General features: G+C 42.8%; 1 protein-coding gene across 1 annotated transcript in view; it reads right to left on the bottom strand.

Annotated features, from left to right (window-relative positions):
- Window positions 1-7,199: 7,199 nt before the first annotated feature.
- Window positions 7,200-25,743, bottom strand: part of LOC148038117 (uncharacterized) — a 46,529-nt gene continuing 27,985 nt past the window's right edge. The window contains exons 2-3 of the mRNA XM_087669147.1: window positions 7,638-7,729; window positions 7,200-7,551 (exon numbers count right to left, since the gene is read on the bottom strand). Of these exons, the coding sequence (XP_087525273.1) occupies window positions 7,435-7,551; window positions 7,638-7,729 (209 nt within the window). The 3' untranslated portion in view covers window positions 7,200-7,434. The remainder of the gene's footprint in view (window positions 7,552-7,637; window positions 7,730-25,743) is intronic.

The raw sequence follows: 25,743 nt of genomic DNA on the forward strand, positions 1-25,743 counted from the left end.
TACTCAACCAGGATTTTTGCTGTTTCCCAAAAAAATGTGTTGATGATGCAAACAATTAATATGGCAAAGCTCATTAATTAATGCAACAATTCCTAGCAAGGTGCTACCATAGCCTCTAGGCAATGCAAGCTTCCAACATGTGTTTTTGCAAGTCTCTTTATGATTGGCAAGGTTTTCCTACAATGTTGTTAAGTCATTCCCTTAATGCCTTCAGAGTTTATTTTTAAAAAATTAAAATAAATTATATATATAATATTTACCTTTGTAAGGTCTTATTTTTTCTTTTTTCTCTTTTTTAAATAAATAAAATTTATATTTTACATTGGCAGATTGTCATGTTGATAGATGTTTTAATGTTGACGATTCTTGATAAGTTTGTGTCGAAAACCCCTCGTTATTTCTATGTCAACGAGTTTCTAATAGCTAATCAACTTTTAGCATTGCTAAGTTTCTCACCATTGACAAGCTTTCCCTATTCATAGATTTCTCACTATCAATAAGTTTGCACTATCAACGAGTTTCTCACAATTGATGAGTTCTAGTCGTCGACGTATTTCTCACACATTTGACCAATTTGTTTTGACATTAATGAGTTATGTGTTACTGTTGACAAGTTTTGGTTTTGGGTCGATGTTGATGAATTTTGCATTGATGAGTTTTTCATAGATAAGTTTTCCCCAGTTGATGAGTTTTCCTTCATCGACAAATTTGGTTTGGTGTTGATAAGTTTTGCATTAATGGGTTTCAACAAGTTTCTACTTGTTAATGAGTTTCTCAATCGTTGACAAATTTCCTTCTGCTGATGGGCTTCTACCCACTTGATAAGTTGGTGCTGATAAGTTCAAGTCAATAAGTTTCAATTAGAATTAATGTTTGGTTCCCTATCATTGATGAGTTTTGTGGTATTTATAAGTTACCCAACCTCGATGAGTTTTTCTCTAGTTGACAAGTTTGTGGTGTTGACAAGTTTTGTACTGATTGAGAAGTTTCTTAGCATCAGTGAGTTTTTGGCATTGGTAGGTTTCACGTTGGCATTGACACATTCACATTGACTAGTTTCCCAATGTTGACAAGTTTAGTTCTATCCATGAGTTTTGCATTGGCAAGTTTCATTTGGTGACAACGAGTCTTGTGTTGACGAGTTTTCCCCATGTTGATAAATTTGTGTCGATGGGTTTGGTGGCATTGACAAGTTTTCCCACATTGACAAGTTTCTTGTGATCGACACATTTCTAACAATCGATAAGTTTCCAAGCTTGACTAGTTCTGCCTTGATGAGTTGGCGCATTGACAAGTCATCGGATTTTGTGTTGACAATTTCTTCATTGATAGGTTTTGGTGGTAAGTCTCTCATGCACCTTGACAAGTCTCTTGATGTTGACAAGTTTCTTGGTGTTGGTGAGTTAGCATTGATGAGTTGGGTTTGATGAATTTGGCATTGATGGTTTTTCCTCCACATCAATAGATTTTATCTCATCAACAAGTTTTGTACTCATTGACAAGCTTTGTGCTTGTTCTTGACAAGTTTTCCACCTATTGATTAGTTTCTATCTTGTTGACGACCGTCGATGAGTTTCTCACTCATTAATGAGTTTTTTCCCATCAATGGGTTTCTACCAATTGATGAGTTCTAATGGGACAAGTGGTAGACAGCTCACAAGATGGTTACAAGGAAATATTTTCAATATTATAATGCACAAATGCAACCTCAAAAAGGGCAATTTCATAACAAACACTTGCCATAATAGATTTAGTTACAACCAATTCAATTTTATGCCCCACTCCTTCCTCACAATTGATGCATGCCCCCAATTGAATTATAAAATTTCATTTTAGCACATTGATAGAAAAATACATTTGTTGGCAGTGGATGAGAGGTGGTGGCTCTTGGTGGTGGCGGCACTCCTTTGCAATGGTGGCCTTGTCAATTATGGCGGTGGTTCTTGATGGAAACAAGTGGTGGCGGTGGTTCCTTCTCAACAGCAACAAAGGGATTGGTGGAGATTGGGAGGTGTGGAGGGGTTGATGCTTTTGCGCTCGTGGTGCTGATTTTGGTGGTGGTGTGTGGTGGGAAGATGTTGAGAGGGTGTGGGAGGATGTGGTAGAGAGGAAGTTTGATGTCTTTATGTGAGGATGGAGAGGATAAGTGGATAAAAGAGTGGTGGTGGAAGAGGTATTAAGTGGCCATTTAGAGGGATGTGGCAGGGGTGGTGTATGGGTGGAGAGATCTTATGGTAGTAGGTTGGTAGAAGGCTAGTTGTGTGGGTGGTGTATGGTGGATCTAGTTGGGAGAAAGGGCGGTGTGCATGGTGATGAGCTTTTTGGTGTGGTTAAGGGGTTGAGTGGTGAAGAGAGTGAGAGGAGGTGGTGGTTTTTGGAAGGGAGGTGGTGATGGAGTTTTTGTAAGGAGGTTATGGTAGTAGGCCATTGTTGTGGTGAGTAAGTGGTGGATGTGGAGAGTGTTGGAAAGGTTATGGCAATGGGAAAGTTATGCATAGTGGTGGTGGGGTAAAAGTAAGAAACAAAAAAAAGGGTGCTCACTAAATAAGTCCAATCTCTATGCATGATGTTCTTCCCTCCTTGCATTTCCTGGCACTGCGAGCTCTCAATGAGAGTCATCTTGAGGGCTTTCTCAACTTTCAATTCGTAAATTCTCCATAAGCATACGATTATTTGTGAAAATGTCATCCTTAAGCTTCATATACATGTCATGTTGTTGTTGATGATGGCTACAAGATGGGAGGCAAGAGCCAGGGTTGTGGTGTTGGCTGCTAGAGTGGTTGAGGTTGGTGGCGATGGTCTTGTTGAGGCAACAGCCAATAGCACTACAAGAGGTGGAAATTTTAACATTGGCGACAACATGGCCACATGTAGGCAACATTTAACTCCTGTTGCCTCCCCCTCTAGCATCATTGAATCCTCATGAATCCCTCATCATCCACCTACACAACTGCCTACTATGTTGCCTTAGCTCCAAAGTAGATACACTCCATGGCTTGGTACCCAAAACTATGGTATCCCAAGCACTGACCAAGCTACCCTTCACAATGATCTATTGTCTAAAGGCGTGCCTACTAGCCTCGATCTCTAAACACTTGGCTATTTACTTGATATCTTTCACTAACACCCGTATTTTTAGGACCCCTGTGGTCATCATTGCATTAGCAAAGCAAGGGGAAAGGACCATATCGAATAGGCACCCGATATCCTCTACCAATTGTCGGTACTCAACTACAACTTCTAAGAAAAGCAAGGTAACCAAATAACGAGGGAATGTTGTGGAGCTTGAAGCTCTCAATTGTGAAGCCACTGCCACCACAGAACCATGTAAATGATGCCTTTCGTGGAGACTATGGGGAAGCTGCCAACAAGTTCCAAGGCTACCTTCGTTGAGGTGTCAGACCATAAAGATGCCTTGACCCATTAGCACTCCCTCTGCAATATGTATGGTGCCAATGTGCAGGGTGGAAAGAAGCCAATCATGAAGTAGTGCACTACGACCTTACCAAAAATTGTGGCCTCCTCTAGTTCCCTTTTTTTGGCACAAATGGACAATAGCTACTCCCTTGCTGAGAGTGACTCACACAAGGCATGTGAAGGGGGACACTCATTGAGCGTTCCAATGTCAGAGTAGGTGTTTACATTATGGGTCTTCACTAGTGACCTTTTAAGAGTGATATCATTAATCAGTGGAAAGCTATCTCAAAGGGAGGGGGCAATAGCAACTATTTCGAGGGGTGGGTTGGCGGACCGGTTGGGGGGGGGGGGGGGGGGGTTTGGTTTTTGCCCATCTATCTCTAGGTGGAAGGATGAGGAAATTTTGAGTTGTGTCCAGAGTCATGAAGAGTTCCTTCTACATGTCGCTCATGAAGTGACCATCTTGATTTGATACAATGGCTAAAGATAGGCCATGTAACTTGAAGACATGAGTAAAGAAGAGATAAGCTACCTCCGTGGCATCCAATGGTGGCTTGGCGAGTATAAAGTGTGCTTACTTGGAAAAGTGGTCCACACTACAAAGATGATGGTATAGCCATGGGATTCTAGGAGTTCAACAATAAAACCCATTATGATGACATCCCATGGATGACTTGGCACTAGCCTTGGTTGAAGAAGTAAGCCAATCAATTTGGTGCGTGGAACTTTCACTAATAAAATCCATGATGATGACGTCCCATGGTGGGGGGGGTTTTGGGTTTTTGCCCATTTATGTTTAGGTGGAAGGATGAGGAAAATTTGAGTTGTGCCCAAAGTCTTGAAGAGTTCCTTCCACATGTTGCTCATGAAGTCACCATCTTGATTTGATACAATGGCTAAGGGTAGGACATGTAACTTGAAGACATGAGTAAAGAAGAGATAAGCTACCTCTGTGGCATTCAATGGTGGCTTGGCGACTATAAAGTGTGCTTACTTGGAAAAGTGGTCCACCACTACAAAGATGATGGTATAGCCATGGGATTCTAGGAGTTCAACAATAAAATCCATGATGATGACGTCCCATGGATGGCTTGGCACTAGCCTTGGTTGAAGAAGTAAGCCAATCAATTTGGTGCGTGGAACTTTCACTACCTAGCACATGGGACAAGTCTTCACATAGTTTATAACCTCCTCCTTTATGTTTGGCTAGAAGAATTGTTTCCTTAGGACCACTACTGACTTGCTTTGACCTTTGTGTCCCCCTAGTTTCCCATCATGTACTTCATGTAGGATGATCAACTCCACACTATTGGGGATGTACAATCGCTTTCCCATAATAAGGATTCCTTCTTCAAGTGTATACACACCATGTGGCATTTTCTCATGTCTCACTTCTATTAGTTTGTGCATTTCTTGATTATGCTCTAGGGCCTCCTTCACTAACTCCTAGCTTATGTTTGATTTCCATGTCAAATTTTGCCAAGAAAACTAGCCATATGGCTTGTTTGGCAGACAACTTGGGATGGGACTAGAAGTATTTAAGTGAGACATTGTCCATAAAGATGACTATGCGCTTCCATAATTAATTTGATTTGGTGTCACATCTTTTTGATAATGTTTCATTTAGAGTAGCTCAACTTTTCTCTTGAATGAAATCCACATGCAAACTAGTACAAGTCAATGAAGAGCATGAAAACTTAGTTTGCCCTAATCTTTTGTCATGCTAAACCACTACGATTATGGTTGGGAAGCCTGAAATACAATATGATAATATCTATAAACCACTACAATTCTGGGTCTTCACTAAGGACCCTTTGAGAACAAGGGAAAAGCAACCTCAAAGGAAGGGGGAGGGGGTGTCCTATACCTGGTGACTAGGTGCCAAAGACAAAACATGGGGGAGGAGCAGCGAGTGGCATAGTGCCAAGCAAGGACATAGAGTGTGGGATGGCAAGAGGTAGATTGGGAGAAAGCAATGGAGGGCAATGGCATCCCAACTATGGTAGGCAATAGTGATCGTCGAAAGGGGGGCAACTTTGTCATGCATTTTTAAGGGGGTGCTTATGTGGTAATGAGGACTGCAACGTTGGTTGTTGCATCAAAGAGGAGAATCTAGAAATTAATCATGGTATGAGTGAGGAGCACATTTGGAAGGGGTAGTTTTCATGATGGATTGTAATTTTTGCCCTACCTTTTGCCAATGTTCTAGAGCTTGAACATGGTTCAAGCATGCTTAAACATAATTAATTGGATTTTGTGTTGTTCACATCGTGTCACAAACAATGTTTCATTCAGAGTAGCTCAACTTTGCTCTTGGATGAAATCTACATGCCAATTGACACAAGGTATCGAAAGAGCCTTGAAGAACTAGATTGCCCTTAATTTTCCTCACGCTAAACTACTACGGTTATGATTGGGATACCTAAACTACAATATGATGATATCCATAAACCACTACACTAAATTATTTCCTCAATTGGGATGGATCACCTCTACAACCGGTTCAATGTAAGAGCACAAATGTGTTGTCTGTTACCAAGGCACACACTTATAAGAGCTAACTTGGAATATGTCGTGATCCCTTGTCATATGAAATTGTCTTATATTCATGGACTCATGGCTCATCCCTACAACCACTTCATTGATGTAGGAGTGCACAATTGAAGCAACAAAAGATGAGCCACGCATATACAAGTGGGTATAGTTGAAAGGGAGTTGAGAACTTGGAAGCACTTCATGTGAATTGTCTTAGGGGGGTGCATTTATGGGACAATTTTCTCACTAGTGTCCAATTTAGTGTTTCAATCAAGTATCTCTCCTCTTTAGAGTTACACGTTGGTAATAACTCAAACTAACCAATTGTAGAAGCACTAAAACATCACAACTAGAAATTTTTGGTATGCTCTCCCTTGTTCAACACCCGTGTTCTATTCCTTTGTTGTCTTGTGTCTTGTAAAAGATCCTTTGTTGTCTCACATCTTGTGTTAAGTCCATGCCCCCCTCTCCACCTTTCTCACCACACCTCATCTCTCGCTTTTGCTAAATACGATTTAAGCCTAATGTCAGAATGCTTTTTGCAATGCTATTTATATCAATATACTGCAACTATCAATAGTATAGTGATAGACGTGCTTGGACCCTCTTTCAAGTGCATGAAAAAAATGAATTGTACATGTTAAGTCCCAAGCTAATAGGGTGATGCACAACAATGTGGTACACTTTGTGTTGCTTCAAAGAGAGCTTGACCACAATGCTGGTTTCCATGCCATGCTCTATATCTTTGAATCAATTCTAGATATGGATACTTTGAAAAATTATGATTTGATTTGCAAAAGCTGAGACCATTGTGTTGTAAAATCCTTGTTAGGCAAATTTCCACGCCAAAGAGCAATGTTTGACAAATTTAAGAACACCCATTCTACTTCTTCCAAGCTCTTGAGCCAAATTGGCACTTGTGAATTGACTACAAGAAACAATAAACATAAGAAAAGGATACCAAATGAAGCAAGTAAAAGATGGGATAGTCAAATACACGTCCACATCAATTGACAAAGGGAGAAATCGCAAGCTTTTGTATTACGGATAAAGAAATTCTGAATTGTTTAAATTTGCCATTACAGTTTCAAGAATTTATTAATATCATCCCTAAAGTAAAATTCAGTAATGAAGGCTAATATATGGGCTCTGTCTACTTTAAGGTACTGTCAATTTATAATATAAGCAATTTGTTAGGCATTGTATATTCTCAACCATAAGATACATTCATTTCTATATGTTTCCAATTCAAAATCCCTCACCAAATCATGCATTAAAAGGAAGAGCTGGAGGTCTGCATATTTCTCAGCAAGGACTGGAATATAATAGTACAAGTCCCCTCTCAGCAAATAGTAATGCGGATCACTAGTGATAATAAGACTTACATCCAGCAATTATGCTGGCCCACAATAAGATCAAATGAGGAAATTGGCCATTTTGTTACTACACTACAGCTTCTGCCATCTACGAAAGAGTCAAAATTTACTTCAAAATTTCACCCTTCCTAGTAATAATAACAGGCGTAAATTTTACATCTGGATACTTCTTCTCAATCCATAGACCATCATTTTCCATGACAAATTTATCCTCAGGGTCAATCTGAACAAAGAACAAGTATGTTAGGTTGGTGTGACATGACAGGAAGGTGTAATGCTATTCTGATACGAATGTTCAAGGTTACTCGCCTCTGGGGTCAAGTACTCCAAACCATGAGAGTAACTGTCTTTGAGAACACTCTTCCAATCTTTCCAAAGCTTCTCTATCTTGGTGGCTTGACCTGCAACATTAAGACCATCAATGACAGAACAATAAGGCAGTACAACTCTCCTCATGACTCTCCACGGCTGCCATTCTATCATGCTCACCAGACATCCCAAAGGAGTAATTAGCTTGTCTCAGTTTCTTCTATAATCACTATGCTGAATATTCGGAATGTTTCATTCAACTACATTAAACCAGCCATGCAATAAAGGTTCTTTATAAACTTCTCGAAAAAAACCACCAAAACTTTAAATTTTTTTAACTTGCCTTATGATTCCAAGAATAGACCAATTAAACACTATTTGCACCTTTTCAAGTTCAATCCAAATGCCATCAATCGAGATGACCTAACCAAGATATAACAACTCTGTGTGAAAAATTAACACTTGACACATTTACAAACAAGTGTAAAAAAATTTGCACTTGATACTTTTACAAACAATTCTCATCCTAAGAGACGTAAGTCATATGCAAATGTTTCACATGTTCCTCCAACAACTTGCTATAAATAAGAATGTCATCAAGAAAAACAACTATCCATTTTTCAAGATACGAACGAAATAAGTCATTCATATAGAGGTAGCTTGATGGGGATGCACTATTGACTAGGTCCTCCTACTCGCAACCAAAGTATTATCAAAATTCTTTGTATACTTGTAGACATCCTCAAGTAAATGAAGTGGATTGTTGAACACCTCATTCTGGTAGTTCAAAGGCAATTCGAAAATATATCTTGTATAGAGCAATGCTTAAGGATCATCCAAGGCCTTTGTTTTGTACAACAGATCTTTTCTTTAAACTCCTATGTAGAGGCATCCAAGCTCTTCTTCTTGATATCCAACTCAAATAATTTTTAAATCAATTTCGATCATTGGTCACACAACGTTTTCAAAAAACAGTTTAAAAATCAGTCCAACCCACTACGCCTACGTCTTCCCTTGTAACATGATTTTTATTTATCTGATGCACTAAGCATCATTGAACTAATATAAATCAAATTATACCATCCATTTGGCTAGCCATTAATCGATATTTATCTCGTCACATTCCTTCTCCCCTTTAAACGGATCAGATAGAAACTGAAGAGGCAATGTTCTCGTGGCTACAAGCACAAGTCAAAAATGGAAAGAGCGTAATTCAACCACTTGCCATTGAATTTCCATGACTTAAGCTTGGAAAATTGTCACAAGTAATGAATCTCTATTGGATTTAAAAGAAGAAAAAACTTCAAGATATTACCCATGCGTGTATTTGGTTTCGTCGGGAGAAGCCAAATGAGCATCCTCTATGTGTTGAGGTTCAATGACAACAAGTATATCGAAAAAAGATACATCGTGTGTAACAAACCTTTTGTATATGAATTATTACCAAGATATATTGGCTCAGTGATTCCAAATTAATTTGATACTCATGTACTTTGAAGGGCGATTTATATTATTTAAGTGTTTCAAAACATGATTAAATGTTCATATTTCTATTTAAGAATGGCCAATGGCGAGAATACCCTATAGTTATACTTGGGTCATCATTGATGAGATGCCCACGAGAAATTAAAAGTTTAGTTGGACGGTCAGATTGACCAGAAAGCTCAAATGACTAAGACTTTTACACTAAGTTATATTGACTAGAAACCCATATAATGAGTAGTTTTAAAAAGTAAAACCAGATGCTCATGATCAAAGAAACAAATGATGAACTGATGAACTTATATAATGAAGCTCTCTAAAAGCTAAATTTGGCGACTCCTAAAATTTAGGAGGTTACTATTTTTAAAAGTTACTCAAATGGAAATTATGTTCCAAAGGCGATGGAATTTTGCAAAGAACAATTTGTCTTTAGTAACTATCTCAAATTCTTAACCATTTGAGAGTTTTTTTTAGTAGAAGGTTTGGAAGCTTTTTTCTCTAGAAAAGTAGCATGTGGCATCTAAAAGAAGGCACATCATTTTAAAGAGATAAGTGAAGTGTCATTTGTAGCCTCTACTTTCCACTTTTGAGCATCCAAGTCCACATCTATATATAAGATATCTCTCTCTTCATTTGAAATAAGCTCTCATGATGAAATTTCAACCGCGTGTTTTGTATTATTCTATCTATCTCTCATTCAAGAAGCATTTTCTACTTAGTTTGATCTAACCAAGCACTAAAGAAGAAAATCAGCTTGCTGCCTAAGTTTGCAGGAATTAGAGTTTTAAAACCCTAATTTTTAGAATTGGAGCAAATCAAAATTTTCTATATGGTTTACGCACTTGGTGCCCATGGTTTTGTTTCAATAAATTCTTGTAAAGGAGAAGGGGCCGGTTTCCCTCTTAGCGTGGTGTGGACCTCTCTCTCTCTCTCTCTCTCTCTCTCTCTCTCTCTCTTCTAATTTTCATAGTGATAATTGATCGAGCTGGTTAAGTTCAAGTGTTGTCATTCTCACGTTCTTCCCTAGACTTACATTGTGGAAAGCCATGATAATAAGAGAGAATGTATTAGGGGAGAGAAAATAAAAAGATAGAATGAGTACACAAGAGTATGTGCTGGTCAAAATTCATAGAGAGACAGGGCACATTTGAGTATACAATTGAAAACAGATTACATTTGATGCAAATCTATTCAATCACTTCTTTTTTTTGTGCACAAGCAAGGGGGGCCACTTTGGTCAGACAAAAGCATAGATTAATTTTTAGAATCCTTTCAAAAGAAAGATTAGAAATGTTATTTGGTCCTTCTTTCTTCCCAAGAAAGAAATCCATACACGGCTAAAGCAAATTTAACCACGCATATCTCATAGATGGCTTGTCTTCCACGTTAATATGTTGGAATCGACTTTCCCACCCCCTACGACAAAAATGTCAACCTTTTCCAACTGGTGACGGCCCTCTGTCCCATCTCATCAAGTATCATGAGCCCGACAATTGTGTCTCTACTGGACACATCCTATTTGTCCGAACAAACGTTCTGCCCAACATGCTTTCCTACTTTGTTTCTCCCTCTCTCTCCAGTTGCTCAATACCTGCCAAAAGACATATCACGTGATCAATCCCTCCCAAAGACATAATTCTCTCTCTCTCTCTCTCTCTCTCTCTCTCTCTCTCTCTCTCTCTCTCTCTCCACAATCATTTTTCTCTCCGCATCTAATCCACAATGTTTCTATCATGAGGACATGTATTTTGAAACCTCACTTAACATGTGGATTAATTTTTAATCTCATGGTTAAGTAAGGCTTGCACATGTGAGGTGTAACTGAGGTTAGAGTCATAGAGACAAGGGATGCCCATTCTGGCACATAGAAACGGATTAACACGTTCCGGGAGGTCCGAGCCCAAGAAACGCTGGCAAAACGTTCCAACCCATTCCCTCTCTCGTTTCGGGCCATTCCCTAGCCATTCCAGGTTTGTTCCTTGTTTAGAACAATCGTTCCAACAGTGGACCTTTTTTCTAAAAAGAAATCATTTGAACAAGCGTGGCTCGTTGGTCTGACGTCGCCTGTTCAGTCGCGCGACTCTCGCCTCTCCTGCCTCTCTCACTTGCACATCTCTCCTATCTCGCCTCTCCTGCTTGCTCCCACCTCTCCTACCTGCCCTGCCTACCCCGCCTGTCTGGCCTGCCTCTCTTGCCTGGCCTGACTCCTATCTGCAATCAGGAGAGGATCATTATCTCCCCCAAATTTGGGGCATTTTGGATCAAACTTCAGTTGTTGGCAATTACCCCAAAATTTGGGGCTTTCTCAAGGATTGGGGCCCAAAATTGGCTGCAATGTCCCCATTTTGGATCAGACTTCAGTTGTTGGTAATTGCCCCAAAATTTGGGGCTTTCTCAAGGATAGGGGCCCAAATTTGATTGCAATGTCCCCAAATTTGGGCCATCATCCAGGGATCTAAAAGAGTCCCCCATTGGGGCATTTTAAATCAGTCATTGCCCCGAATTTGGGAGCTAAAAATGCACCAAATTTTGGGGCATTTTCAGCAAGGGAATGCAGGCTGGAATGCCCCAAATTTGTGGCATTTTGAATCAGTCATTGCCCCAAATTTGAGAGCTGAAAATACGCCAAATTTTGGGACATTTTCAGCAAGGGAATGCAGGCTGGAATGCCCCAAATTTGTGGCATTTTCAGTAAAAGGAATGCAGGCTGAAGTAGCACCAAAATTCAGGCATTTTTAGCAAACATTTAACACATGCATGTTGAAATTTTGGCTGCAAATTTCTGCAATTTCATTGAACTTTACTCACTATTTATCACTTTTATATAGGTGGCAGCATTGACATCCATGGGATCTTCATCATCCTCAACAAGTACTTCGTCAACAACTGGACGAGGTCGAAGCACTACTTGGTCATGGTGGGATGAGGTAGATGCAGGGGTGCCATTGAGAGGTGGAGGGGCTTGCCCTTGGAAATGCAAACTTTGCTCTTATACTCACACTAGTAGGGATGATAAAGTGAGAGCCTATCTTCTACATGAGGAGGGGAAAGAGGTGTGTTTTTGCACCAATGTATCAATTGAGAAACGGTTGGACTTACTTGACCGCATAGCCAATTCTATGGGGAATTCACATGCTACGAGGACTCCAAATATAGCAGTGGATCCAACAACATGGACTCCAAGGCCAACAGGGCATGGTGCTTCATGCAGAAGACCACCAGGATTAGTGGCTACACAGCCTTCTCGTGGGCCATCAGTGGCAACAGGTCGTGGCGTTAGACAAAGTTCATTGCACACTTCATGGGAACCAAAGAAAAAAGAGGAAACAGATGCAGCAGTGGCACGCTTTTTTTACCATGGCCATATTGCATTCAAATCAGCCAGGTCGCCTTATTTTTTAAATATGCTGACAAAGATTGCAGAGTATGAACCCACATATAAGCCCCCTTCATCAAAAACTATCAGGACTACATTGCTTTAGAAGGAGAAAGCAACAGCCATAGAGATTGCAACAGCAAATATTCGCAATCAATGGGCAAGAAATGGAGTGACATTGATAGCAGATGGATGGAGTGACACACGCCATAGGTCCATACATGTCGTCGTTGCATATTCTAGTGGGGATGTATACTTCATTGTTAGTCATGATGCTTCAGAGACTAGAAAGAGTGCTGATGTATTGGCATCCGAGTGGTGCGAGGCAGTACAGGCTGTTGGGACAGAAAATGTAGTATAGTTTATGGCAGATGGTGAACCTACAAACAAGGCAGTAGGAAACATTTTAATGGCAATGTATCCACATATCACCTTTAGTCCATGCATGGCGCATTGCTTGAATTTGTTGAAGGATATTAGGGGCTTGCCATGGATTGCATCTCTTGTTGCGAAAGGCAACAAGATTATCACATTTATATCTAATCATCAGTACTTGCATGCTGAGTTTCGCAAGAGAAGTGACAAAGAACTTCTCAAATACTAGGATACACAATTTGCATATAACTTTCTTATGCTTGGTTGATTGCACTATTGCAAAGGTGCAATTAGGCAGCTATTTGCTAGTGATGAGTATGAAAACTGGATTGGGACTGCCACTACTACTGCTGTGTTATGTAATGCATATGTCTCTGATAGAGATTTTTGGGATGAGGTGAATCGCACCAACCAAATGGTTGATCCTATTATGCACATGTTAAGGCTTGCAAATGGCATGGATCCATGCATTGGAAAGATCTATGAAGGTATGGATTGCATGATTGAAAGGTTGAAGAGTTTGGAACCAAATGCAAACAAGTATAAACCTTGAGGTGGTCAAGGCTTGGAACACATTGCTTGCAAGGCTTTATCCTAGTCGTGAAATACGACACAAAGTTAAAAATCATCTCTCTCTGTATCAGCAAACATTAGGGATGTTTGGTACAGAGGATGCACTAGAGGACAAGACAAATATTGGGGTTGCTTTATGGTGGGAGGACTACGAGGCAGAAGCTCCAAAGTTGCAGAGTTTGGCTATTCGTATTCTTAGCCAAACAATTAGCTCTTCTTGTTTAGAGCGACTATGGAGCTCATTCAATCACATTCACTCAAAGAAGAGAAATCATCTTGGTACAATGAAGATGAATGACCTAGCTTATGTGAGCTCCAATCTTCGCTTGCTAGCTCGTACATCAGTTGCAAAGGTTGATTCTTTTATACGTTGGGAAAAAGATGGTGATGATGATGATGATGGTGATGGTGATGGTGATGGTGATGGTGATGGCAAGGATGTTGTTCAGCAGGATGAGCATTTAGGCACAGTGGAGCCATCTTCCATGAATCAGAGCACTTAGCGGCTAGCCTTTTGGAACTTTAGAGTATTGACTTGGAAATTGGGGCTCTTGTAACTTGGATCTTTAGACTTTAAAGTTTAGTGCATATTTTGTGTCTTTACAATGCACACTTGTTGGACTTATGCAACATTGTTGATTACAATGTTGAATCATGAATGCGACAATCCATTGCTGATTACAATGTTTTGAATATTTATTATTGTTGAAACTTGATTACTATGTCTCTAATTTCACGAATTATGGTTGATATGATATATCTCTCTAGATTCTAAGATTTAAGTGTTGATTCTCTCTCTCTTTTTCATAAATCTCTCTCTCTCTCTCTCTCTCTCTCTCTATATATATATATATATATATATATATATATATATATATATATATATATTCCACAAATCGAACATCTTGACTCTGTATACCTCCTGGGAAACGCAATCATAAAGTCTATATCCTTGGGACTAGAAGCTAAATCCCACGAACACCTGTTTCTTGGAATCCGGCTCAAACTTGTCTCTCTTCTTCGAGATGTGAATGCATCGCACCCGAACACCCTGAAATAAGAGACATCTGCCTTCTATCCAAAATAATCCTTGAAAGAGGTCATACCGACCACGGCCAAAGTAGGGTATTAGTTAAGAATGTGGACCACGATAGCCACTGCTTTGGCCCAAAGACATTGAGGTGTCTGCCGATAGTCCATCGTAGTCCGCCCCCATCTCGATCACATTGCAATTCTTTTACTCCAATATGCTATTCTCCTTAGGGGTATTCGTGTTGGCAAACTCGCCATGATCTACACAAAGAAGAGTTAGTTCATGGGAGACAAACTCCCCTCCCTTGTCGGAACACATGGTCTTGAGTTTCCTATCAAACCTATTCTGTTCAAAGATCAACCAATCCTTAAAATGTGAAAATGCTTCAGACTTCAAGGCCAAGAAATACATCTATGTCATCCTGCTAAAATCATGAACAATTAGCATAAAATACAAAGTCCTCTTAAGGGACTCTATCCTCATGGATCCACATAAGTCCATCAAAACAAGCTCCAAGGGCTCCTTAGCCCATCATGAAGCCTTGCTGGAAATAGTATCCCTATGCTGCTTGCCACCACGAATACAAGATACACATGGCAGGTGGCTCACCCCAATCACTAGCAATCCACATAACAACCGACTACGAGTTGCCTTCCAAAGGTACTCGTAGTTGAGGTGGCCAAACCAAGCATGCCAAAGCTCAATCTAATTTTGTGAAGAAAGAAGAAGAGAAGAAAATGCAAAATAAGACCGCATCTTGTAGACTCCATTCTCCTCATATACTACACAAAGAATTTGTTGAGAAACACCATCAAGAACTCAGAAGGAGTTCTTATCGAACTCAATTGTTAAACCAAGAGCATAGATCTTGTGCACTAAAAGGTGATGATACCTTAGACCCAGCGCATAGAGCATCTCTGATGTGCAACCACTGCCTTGCCATCCAAAATCAGCTACATATCACCCTTGCCTTTGATGGGCGATGAATTGTCACCTATAAGGATTTTTCCATACATTGAACACATACGAGCAATACCTTCTAAAGAAAGAGTCATGCGGCAAGAAGCAACACCATCCACAATCCACTCATGCGACTATGGGGCCATCATCGTTGCATCAGTGGTGGCTGTCGGACAAACATCCTCTACTACCTCCAAAAGGAGGAAGGCAACTGATGAAGGAGTAGCCAATGCTTCTAAGGCCTTTGTAGTCTTCTCCTTCTTGGTGTCCTTCTTGTACTTGTTAGCACAATCTTTCTTCCAATGACCTATCTTGCCACATATGTGACAAGTAGACTCCTTGGCTTTGTCCTATTTAGACTCCCCTCCCCCTCCCCCTCCCCCTCCCCCTCCTTTTTCTTCTTCTTCTTCTTCTTCTTCTGTTGGAAAGACTGATCAGTCAAAGCCTCCAACTTAAAAGCGTTCTAATCTTTTAGTTATTCCTCTTGGTCTCTATTCCCACTTAAGGGTCTCTGTTCACCCTTAAGTGGTGGAAGTGAGACCTCTTGGTCTTTGTTCCCACTTAAGGGTCTCTGTTCACCCTTAAGTGGTGGAAGTGGGAGGAATAACTGAAAGATTAGAACACTCTTAAGTTGGAGGCTTGGACTGATCAATCTTCCCAACATAAGAAGAATAATAATAATAAAAAGGAGGAGGGGGAGGGGGAGGTGTTAGCGATGACAGCAGTATTGCAGCAGGCAGTATGGACAATGCAGTCGATGCCACGTCAGCAGTCGCAGCCACGTCAGCAGCAGTCGGACAGGTCAGACAGGTGCCACATGGCACAACAGCAATCGGCCAGGTTTTCTGTGCAATCGACCAGGTTTTCTAAGCTATTTATAGCAGTTTAGTCCAGCACTTGGATACACATTCTAATCTTGAGATCTGACAGAGACAGACTGCAGAGATGGACAGCGCCTGGGCTGACAAAGATCGAGGTCCTCAAGGGGGAGACACGCACAGATATTTTCTCTGCACCTGTGTATATTTCTGCATTCCTCATTCTACAGTGCAGATTTTCTGCGTTACATTGTCTCCTTTTCTCTCTCTCCTCTCTGTGTTCACTCTTTCCCAATTTTTGTCCTACGCTTCCACATCGCTACACTCTGACATGGTATCAAAGCGGTGAAATCGGATGGACTAATTGAAGAACCTATTTGAAGAGGAGATTTCAACGCGACACAAGGCTACGTTTTCAGCATTCGAGGGCGAGCAGGACAGCTGTGCATCGGAACAAGGCTGAAGTGAGTGTGGGTGTGCCGGAAAGGAATCCAGCTGGTGAATTTGCTGCAGGTTATTGCTGTTCGAAGGGGGGGGAGGCTGTGTTTTAGGCCTTCCATTGCAGATTTTACCTTTTCATCGCCTCTGGCAGCTGAAGAAAGTTCGGGAAGCGGAGAAAACAGCCCTCACAAGCTGCATTTACACAGTCAGAGGGGGCTGATTTTGTGTTTATGCAAGCATTGCAAGTGAACATGTCTACAAAGACTGATTTGGAGTTCCAGGCGATCATGGGCAAGAAGGTGCCTGTCCTACCGGCTCTTCCATCAAATCAGAAGCTTGATGGTGACAATTACCGCATCTGGCAGGTGATAATCTTGGCCATTGTGGAGTCTTATGATTTAGCGGAGCTTGTGATGGAGGAGATTAACAGGGCCTCGATGAGAGATGAATCCAAACTCTCTTCCAATGCTCGTGCGGAGTTGACCAAGGTCAAGTCTCATTGGGACAAACCAAATGCTACGATTCGTTCTTTTCTTTTTCTGTCTTGTACTACAGTCGTGATAGCTCACATCGAGCACTTGACGGTGGCTCGACAGATATGGCTGGAGCTCGACCAGATGTGTAACCAGATGACCCTGATGAAGAGGGTTTCTTTGAAGGTGCAGATGTGGACCTTGTCCGTTAATAAGTCTACTTCGCTTTGGGAACACATCAACAAGCTTCGGCAGCTTCTGATGCAAGTTCAAAATGCAGGGAAGCCTATTTCCTCCGAAGACATGGCCATCACTTTATTGTCCCAATTGCCGCCACGATTCAGTACTTTTTATTCCACTCTTATTGCATCAGGGCGGAAGTTGACTCTTCGATGGGAAGAGTTGGTTCCTATTGTCTTGGACCAAGAGGAACAATTGAAGGGACAAAATGCTTTCAAATCGGAGGCTTTGGTTGGTCAAGCCTTTCAGAAAAAGGGGAAGGACCAAAAGAAGAAGGAGGAGGACAACAAATCCAAGAAGGACAAGGAGAAGGAATCGACTTGCCATATTTGTGGTAAGACCGGTCATTGGAAGAAGGATTGCCCCGACAGAGACAAGAAGGACACCAAGAAGAAGGACACGAAGGATTCTAGAGCGGTGGCTGCACCCTCATCAGCTGCTTTTCTACACTTAGCAATCATTGAGGACTCTACACCGAAGACTTCTGATACTGCGATGACAACTCCCCAAGCTCGAGAGTGGATTGTGGACAGTGGTGCCTCACGGCACATGACTCCTCCCGTTGCTGTTGCCCATTTGAGACCTTCGTGTAGACAGATTCTCATTGGAGACAGCTCTTCTGTATCTATTGTTGCGCGGGGTGAGATGCAACTGATTCCAAATGGACATGGTGGTACCCACATTTCCGAGGTGTTGCATGTGCCAGGCTTGGGGTATCATTTGCTTTCGATCCATAAGATTTGTTCTCTTGGTCTCTTGGTGGAGTTTGACAGTGATGTTGTTTGAGTCCTTGATCATGGATCGAGGAAGGTTATCTCTTCTAGGTATGAGGAGAATGGCATCTACAAATTGAAGTCTTCTACAGCTCTTACCTCTCTTCTTCTCACCTCTCAGACACACTCCAAGCTATGGCATACTCGGTTTGGCCACCTGAACTATGAGTACCTTCGGAAGGCGTCGCAAGGATCGTTTGCCGAGGTTTGCCGGACATAGTGGTGAGCCATCAGCCATGTGTCTCTTGCATTCGTGTGAAACTGCATTGGGATGTGATTCCCAACAAAACTTCGAGGCGGTCTACATCACCTATGGAGCTTGTATCTACGGATCTTTGTGGCCCGATGAGAACTAAGTCTCTGAAGGGGAGCTTGTACTTCATGTTGATCGTAGATGACTACAGCAGGATGACATGGGCCTATTTTTTGACATTGAAGTCGGAGGCTTTCTCTCACTTCAAGGATTGGCTTCTCTTTGAGGAGAACCGATCTGGCTGGCGACTGAAGACCTTGCATTCACAGAAGGGCAGTGAATTTATGTCTAATGAGTTTGCTCGTTTTTGTGCAAATAGGGGCATTCACCAGGAGTTTGCTAACACCAACACTCCTCAAGAGAATGGCATTTTGGAGCAAAAGAATCGAAGTGTGATCGAGATGGCACGCACCATGATGGAGTACCGACAGACACCTCAGTTTCTGTGGGCCGAGGCAGTGGCTACCGCAGTTCACTTACGCAATCGATCTCCCACTTCCGACATTGAAAGGATGACACCTTTTGAGGCTTACTTTGGGACTAAGCCTGATGTCTCATACTTCAAGATCTTTGGGTGTGACGCCTATGTGCACATCTCGAAGACGTAGCGTGACAAGTTCGAGGTGGCTTCCCAATGATAGGTTTTTGTTGGCTACAGCTCTCAGTTCCAAGGTTATCGTCTGATTGATCCCGTCAAGCGAGATGTCTACACGAGCCGAGATGTACGATTCGTGGAGGTTCCAGCCACAGAGGGGGCTGAGGAGCACCCTGTCCTTGGAGATCCAAGGGAGAGTTGGGCTCCCAAGATAGTTCCTTTGGAGCCAGAGCCTTCTGATGGAGATTCTTCTTCTGATTCATAGTCTTTCCTTCCACCGGCCACCCCAAAGGAGATTCCACCGGTAGATGTACCCAAATCTTCAACAAATGGAGAGCGATGGGGAGAGGTCTAGCCTCCTCCTCGTTGGGCCCGTGACACATTCCGAGATTCAGGGATCAAGAGGATCACTGAGGAGTGGGAACCGCAGGATGGACCGCAAAGGTCACGGAGGCACCATGCACATTCTACGGAGCTTGTTTGCTCTAACTATTGTTTGATGACCCATGTTATGCAGGATCAAGAGCCCACTTCTATAAAGGAGACTTTGCAGTCTGACCATTGGTGGAAGGCTATGGAAGCTGAGCTAGAGGCTATTGAGAGAAATGGCACTTGGTCTCTTGTGCCTCGTCCCTCTCACAAGAAGGTGATTGGCGTCAAGTGGGTCTTCAAGACCAAGTACCTTAGCGATGGTTCTTTGGACAAGCACAAGGCTCGCCTTGTTGCTAAAGGTTTTGCTCAACGCCCAGCATTGACTTCCATGATACTTTTGCCCCCACTGCTCGTATGGCGACTATTCGAGTTGTTCTTGCCTTGGCTGGTCATAGGAGATGGCCTATCTATCAATTGGATGTGAAGTCCGCATTTCTCAATGGTGACTTGCAAGACGAGATCTATGTAGAGCAACCTCCTGGCTTTGGTTCCTTGAAAGGGAAAGTTTACAGGTTGAAGAAGGCCTTGTATGGCCTCAAGCAGGCTCCACATGTATGGAACGAGAAGATTAACTCGTTTCTTCAGTCGAAGTTGGGATATCGGCGCTCCAAGGCCGATCCGCAGCTTTATGTGCACACTTCCAAGGTTGGTCGTGTGTTGTTTGTGTTGTATGTTGATGATTTGATTTTGACAGGGAATCATGCACAAAAGGTCCACGAGACCAAGACAACTTTGCATCAGACGTTCGAGATGATGGATTTGGGGCTTCTTCATTTCTTCTTGGGTCACGAGATTTATCAGTCTCACAGGGGGATCTTCATCTCTCAGCAAAGATAAATTCAGGAGCTCTTGGTGACTTTTGAGAAGGAGACTTGTCGGACCATTTCTACTCCTATGGATCCGAACTGGAAGGCCACTTCACACTCAGATTCTCCCTTGACAGATGCTTCCCACTACCATCAGTTGATTGGATCCTTGATTTGGTTACTCGACACTCATATTGATCTTTGTTTTGCTGCAGGTCTTTTGGCGAGGTTCATGAGTGAACCTAAGCAGGTGCATTGGCAGCTACCTTGCGGATTCTTCGGTATTTGAGAGGGACCTCTGACTTAGGGATTTCTTATCTAGCAGGTACAGATGCTTCAAATCTTGTTCTTGCAGGTTGGAGCGACTCGGATTGGGCTAGCAATGTGGACCATCGGCGGTCTACTACAGGTTACTGTTTTACCTTGGGTACAAGTGTTATCACTTGGAGTAGCAAGAAGCAGCCCACAATAGCCCTTTCTTCTACTAAGGCGGAGTATCGGGCCGTGTCTTCCACCACACGTGAGGTTGTGTGGCTTCGGAGTTTGTTGGAGGAGCTTTGCTGCCCCCAAACTCATTCTACTCTTCTGCGGTGCGACAATGAGAATTGCATTGCCTTGGTACGGAATCATGTATTCCATGCCTGGATGAAGCACATTGAGACTTAGTATCACTTCATTCGGGAGAAGCTTCTCGATGGCACCATTGATGTGGAGTACTGCAAGAGGAAGGATAATCTTGCAGATTTGTTCACGAAGGCGCTTTCCTGGGCTCCTCTTCGGCAACATTCCAAATCCCTCAGTCTTTTGCCATGTCCAGGATCTAAGAGCAGGTGTTAGCGATGTCATTCCCTGGACAGCAGTATTGCAGCACGCAGTACAAACAGTGCAATCGATGCCACTTCAGCGGTCACAGCCACGTCAGCAGCAGTCAGCCAGGTTTTCTGTGCAGTTGGCTGCATTTAAGCCGACCTGATTTTGCCCATTTTTTGTGATTATTTTCTCTGCTATTTATAGCAGTTCAGTCCAGCACTTGGATACACCTGATCTTGAGATCTGACAGAGATAAGACTGTAGAGACAGACAGCACCCGGGTGTTGAGAAACCCTTCACCCGCAATTTGCATTTTTTGCGTTTTTGCGTTTTGCGTTTAGCGTTTGCAGCCCCAAAAGGGCACCATCCTAGACTGACTGTGCCTATTTATAGGCCACTCTCTCATTCATTCACCATGGTTGATTCATTCAGTCCGTCACCTCCTCTCCAACCCTCTCCACTACCCTCACACCCCTTCAAGAGAACATTGCGGTTCGTGGTTCGTGGCTGTCTTCATCATCTTCCTTGTGCTACGACACCCTTGTTCCCTTGTATCACATTCACTCCATGATTCAAGTCTTCATCATTCCATTCATCAAAGTTTCGTCTCTCTTCTCTTCTCTTCTCCATGTTTGCCAAGTTCATTCCCTGTTCCTCCCCGCAAACCCTACTGTCTCGCTGGTACGTCATCTTTTGACATGGTATCAGAGCCAATTCTGCTCAAACACTGGCAAAGATCCCCCACTCCAGTGAAGGCAAAGACCGGTGGCACGTTCGGCATCGACTTCTTCTTCTTCTTCCGCTCCATCAAAATCTCGTTTTTGCAGGTTTCAAGTGTTTTCACATTGCTGCCCACACCCCTTTCGCAAAGGACATCACAATCTCAGCTATCCCTTGCTATTATCTACAGTCTAGCGCCTGTTTCCAGCCTTCCACCCGCAGTTTGCAACTGTTTACAGCAGAACGATTGTTGCTGATCACTCTCCATTCAGAAAACAATCTCGTTTTTGCAAATTTCAGGTATTCCAGCTTGTTGCCCACACCCCAAACGCGGAGGACATCGCGGTCCAAGATGGCCATTGCTGTCTAGAACAGTCTGGCGCCTGTTTCCAACCTATCACACACTGTTCAGAGCTAATTTCAGTATATTGACTACTGCTGCTGTTTTTTCCCTGCGTTTTTAGTCTTTCTCTCACCTTCTGCCTACGTTTTTAGTCTTTCTCTCTCCTGCTACCTGCATTTTTAGTCTTTCTCTCTCCTGCTACCTGCATTTTTAGTCTTTCTCTCTTGCAGGCTGTCCTGCCTACGTTTTTGGTCTTTCTCTCACCTGCTACTTGCGTTTTTAGTCTCTCTCACTTGCTGCCTACGTTTTTAGTCTTTCTCTCTCCTCACCTGCGTTTTTCTACTGGTTGCAATCTCTTATTGCTAGTCACATCCTCTTCCCACTTGCAGCTCACTTCCAGCCCTTCCACTACCCTCCCACCCCTTGAGGCGGACATTGCGGTTCGTGGTTCATGGTGGCTAACCTCTTCCTTCTTCAGCAAGGCACACTGGTATCCATGGCTTCTTTACCAATAGATGACTAGTCTGCTGATGGTTCCTACTGCGGCACAAACGGTCAAACCTTTGCTCCCTGCCCCCCCCCGAGTATATATGCCTTCCACCAGACACTCCTTGTGCCACCTCTTCTTTCTAGGCCACAAAGATCGTTTTGCATCGGCTATCAGAGTACTATGCTCAAGGCAATAAGACGCATGTGATGCGCATTAAGTCCTTTCGAGCACATGGAGGATCCATTGGCACTGCGATCTCCTGGAGATCGTCGCAATGCCAGCAGCAATCTTCTCCCACTTATTTTCAAGTACAATGGCTTCCCTACAGATCTGCAATTCGCTCCATCGAGAGACAATGATTGTTTTATATAGTCTCCTCATCTGTCTGCTCCTTCGAGAGACACTGGCTGCTCGACTCCTTCCTCTTCTTCGGCTACCCCGTCTGCTCCATTGAGAGACAGCGACTGTTGCCCACCTCTTGCTCATTCTGAGCCCCACTCTTCCCCACCCTCGACTACTCAGGTTCGAGAGGCTACCTCTGGGAGCTCTTCGGCACCCATGTTGTGCTAAGAAATGCACTTAGCCGCTTAAACAGCCCCAAAACATGCTTATTTTAGGCTTATTTTAGCCAAAATCCTAAAACGGGGAGTCAATCAAGAAAGTTAAGTGGGAGAGGATCTAGAACCCTAATTTTCTATAAATTGGCAGCCAGCCCTCAACTCTTTTACAATCTCGTTGTTGCAGGTTTCAGGTGTTACCAGCTTGCTGCCCACACCCCGGTCACGGAGGACATCTCAGCCCTCGCTGTCCATCACTGTTCGCTACAATTTGGCGCCTGTTTCCAGCCCTCCACACGCTGATTACTGCTATTTCTGCCTGGCGGCTGACTGTTGTTCCATCTGCATTGTTGTCGTACAGCCTGCCACGCCAGCAAACTGCTGCGTTTGCAAGCTCCAGCTGCCGCCCTGACAGTTTTCTCTCTCCCATCTACAGTCGCTGCAGTCTTTCTCTCTCCTGCAGGCTGTCCTGCCTGCGTTTTCAGTCTTTCTCTCTCCTACCGGCTATCTTGCTTGGGTTTTTAGTCTTTCTCTCTCCTACAGGCTCCGTTTTTAGCCCTTTTCTCTTCTCATTGCTATCTGCATCAAATCCAGCTTCTCACTGCTGTGTTTGCTGGTATTTGACATCCGGAGGCTGCCTTGCTGCGATTCGGGATCCGTTCAGAGTACGAGACACTCTCCAGCTCATTACCCCTGCTCCTGATCCTAGAGATACAGGAGTTCGAGATTCAGTATTCATTCACTGCATAGTGTGTTTGCTACATGAGCATCGTATTATTAGTAGTCATATCATTTCATTTATTCACTGTGTTCATTGTCTCTGAGTTACTCTAACCCTAACCCTAACTGTGTTCTTTTTATCAGTCTGTGCTTTGTCGTACGGTTTCTATTTATGTTTCTATGTTAGGGTATTTTTCTTTACATGGTATCAGAGCCTGTTACTCTCTAAGAAACCTAGGCCTTTGATTTGAAAGCTCTTCGCAAGAAGCAAGAACAACAGTAGGTTCAAATGACTTTGAACACATCAACACCGATTCAGTCTCAAAGCCGAGAACCGAGCGAGAGTGAGCCGATCAGCTTGCTTTACAAAGTTCCGACGTAGTGGAAGAAACATCTGAGTACATGGAAGAAAAGATAGGCAAGCTGACCTCTGAGGAATACAAACTGATCATAGCCTATCGACAAAAGAAGATTGAAGAGCTCGACCAAAGGATTGCCCTTCAAGAAAAGCTTCTAAATGAAGGTATGCATGGATTTCACTCTTCAGATGTTGCGCGTAAGTCTGATGATGTTGCAGGGCCATCGAGACCACCATCAAGGATGGGCCCTCCTCTTGGAGAGCAAGATCCGGAGTATGTTCCATTTTTTCAAACTCTTCCATTCTCTCTGGTGCAAGGTCCTTTTGATTCGTCTTTTGTGCCTTCTTCTTTTACCTCTTCTATTTTGCAATATACTGGTAAAGATCATATGGAAAAAAGAGTACAATCTGTTGACTACGGAAAAGGTTCTCTAGAGGACCAATTCTTGAATGTTAATACACGTCGCGGGGATTATAAGAAAAAGCCAAGTAACTCTTCTTTTGTCCTTCCTTTTCCGTCTACTTCACATAATCAGAATAAATTTGGTGTTCCTTTCACTTCATTACATGGTGTATCATCATCTTCACAGTTTCATTTTCAGTCTTTAAATGATAAAAATGAACAAAAAGAATCTGCACCTCATACACCTCACTTTCAAAACCCACCTATCCCACCACATTCTTCCGCTCCTTTAGCACTTCCATTTACACCATTTACATTTCCATTTCAGACACCTCATGTCGCACTACACATCACACCGCGGGGTTATGGAAACATAGGCACATCCTTTAGGACCTCATCCTTCCCTCAACCGAGTGGTGTTCTAACTACCTCATACACACTTTTGGGATCAATGCAGCTTGGGTATCCCACTCAGTCTCTCCCGAGTGTGGATCAGTTGCCTCCACAGTTTGCCTCCATGGCATTACCTAGTGACCTTCTGGTCATAATGCTATGTCCCAGTCTTACTTTGGACAAGGCTACTGTGTCCCACTGCCTCCACCTACACTCGCACCTTATGGAAACATTCATGTTCCAGTGCCTCCGCATCAATCGCCACTCATTGGACACTCACAGCCTACTTCTGCCTACCCACCTCTTCCCCCTCCTTCTTACTCTTATCAGACACTCTCACCTCCACTATCTTTCCCACCATCATCTTACTCCACCCACCTGACACCTCATGGTTCTAGCTCATCTTCTGTCAAGAAATGCATTTAATGACAAGACTCGTTTTAACAGATCAAACTTTACTACTTGGTCGAATTTGATGAGACATGTCCTTGATTCACAGAACCTATGGGATCTAGTGCAGGGGTTGGAACCCCAATCCGATCCCACATTTATTCCATACGAGGTCGTCCACTCATGGAAGACTAGGAATGCCTCCGCTATTGTTGAGGTGATGCAGGGCTTATTGCTAGCGTTTCATTCTCAACTTCAGTATTTTGACTTAGCATCAGAGCGATGGGCACAC

Source organism: Lygodium microphyllum, chromosome 3, assembly GCF_053477565.2.
Source record: "Lygodium microphyllum isolate KBCC chromosome 3, Lygodium_microphyllum_v1.1.10, whole genome shotgun sequence".
In the NCBI taxonomy this organism is placed as follows: Eukaryota; Viridiplantae; Streptophyta; class Polypodiopsida; order Schizaeales; family Lygodiaceae; genus Lygodium; species Lygodium microphyllum.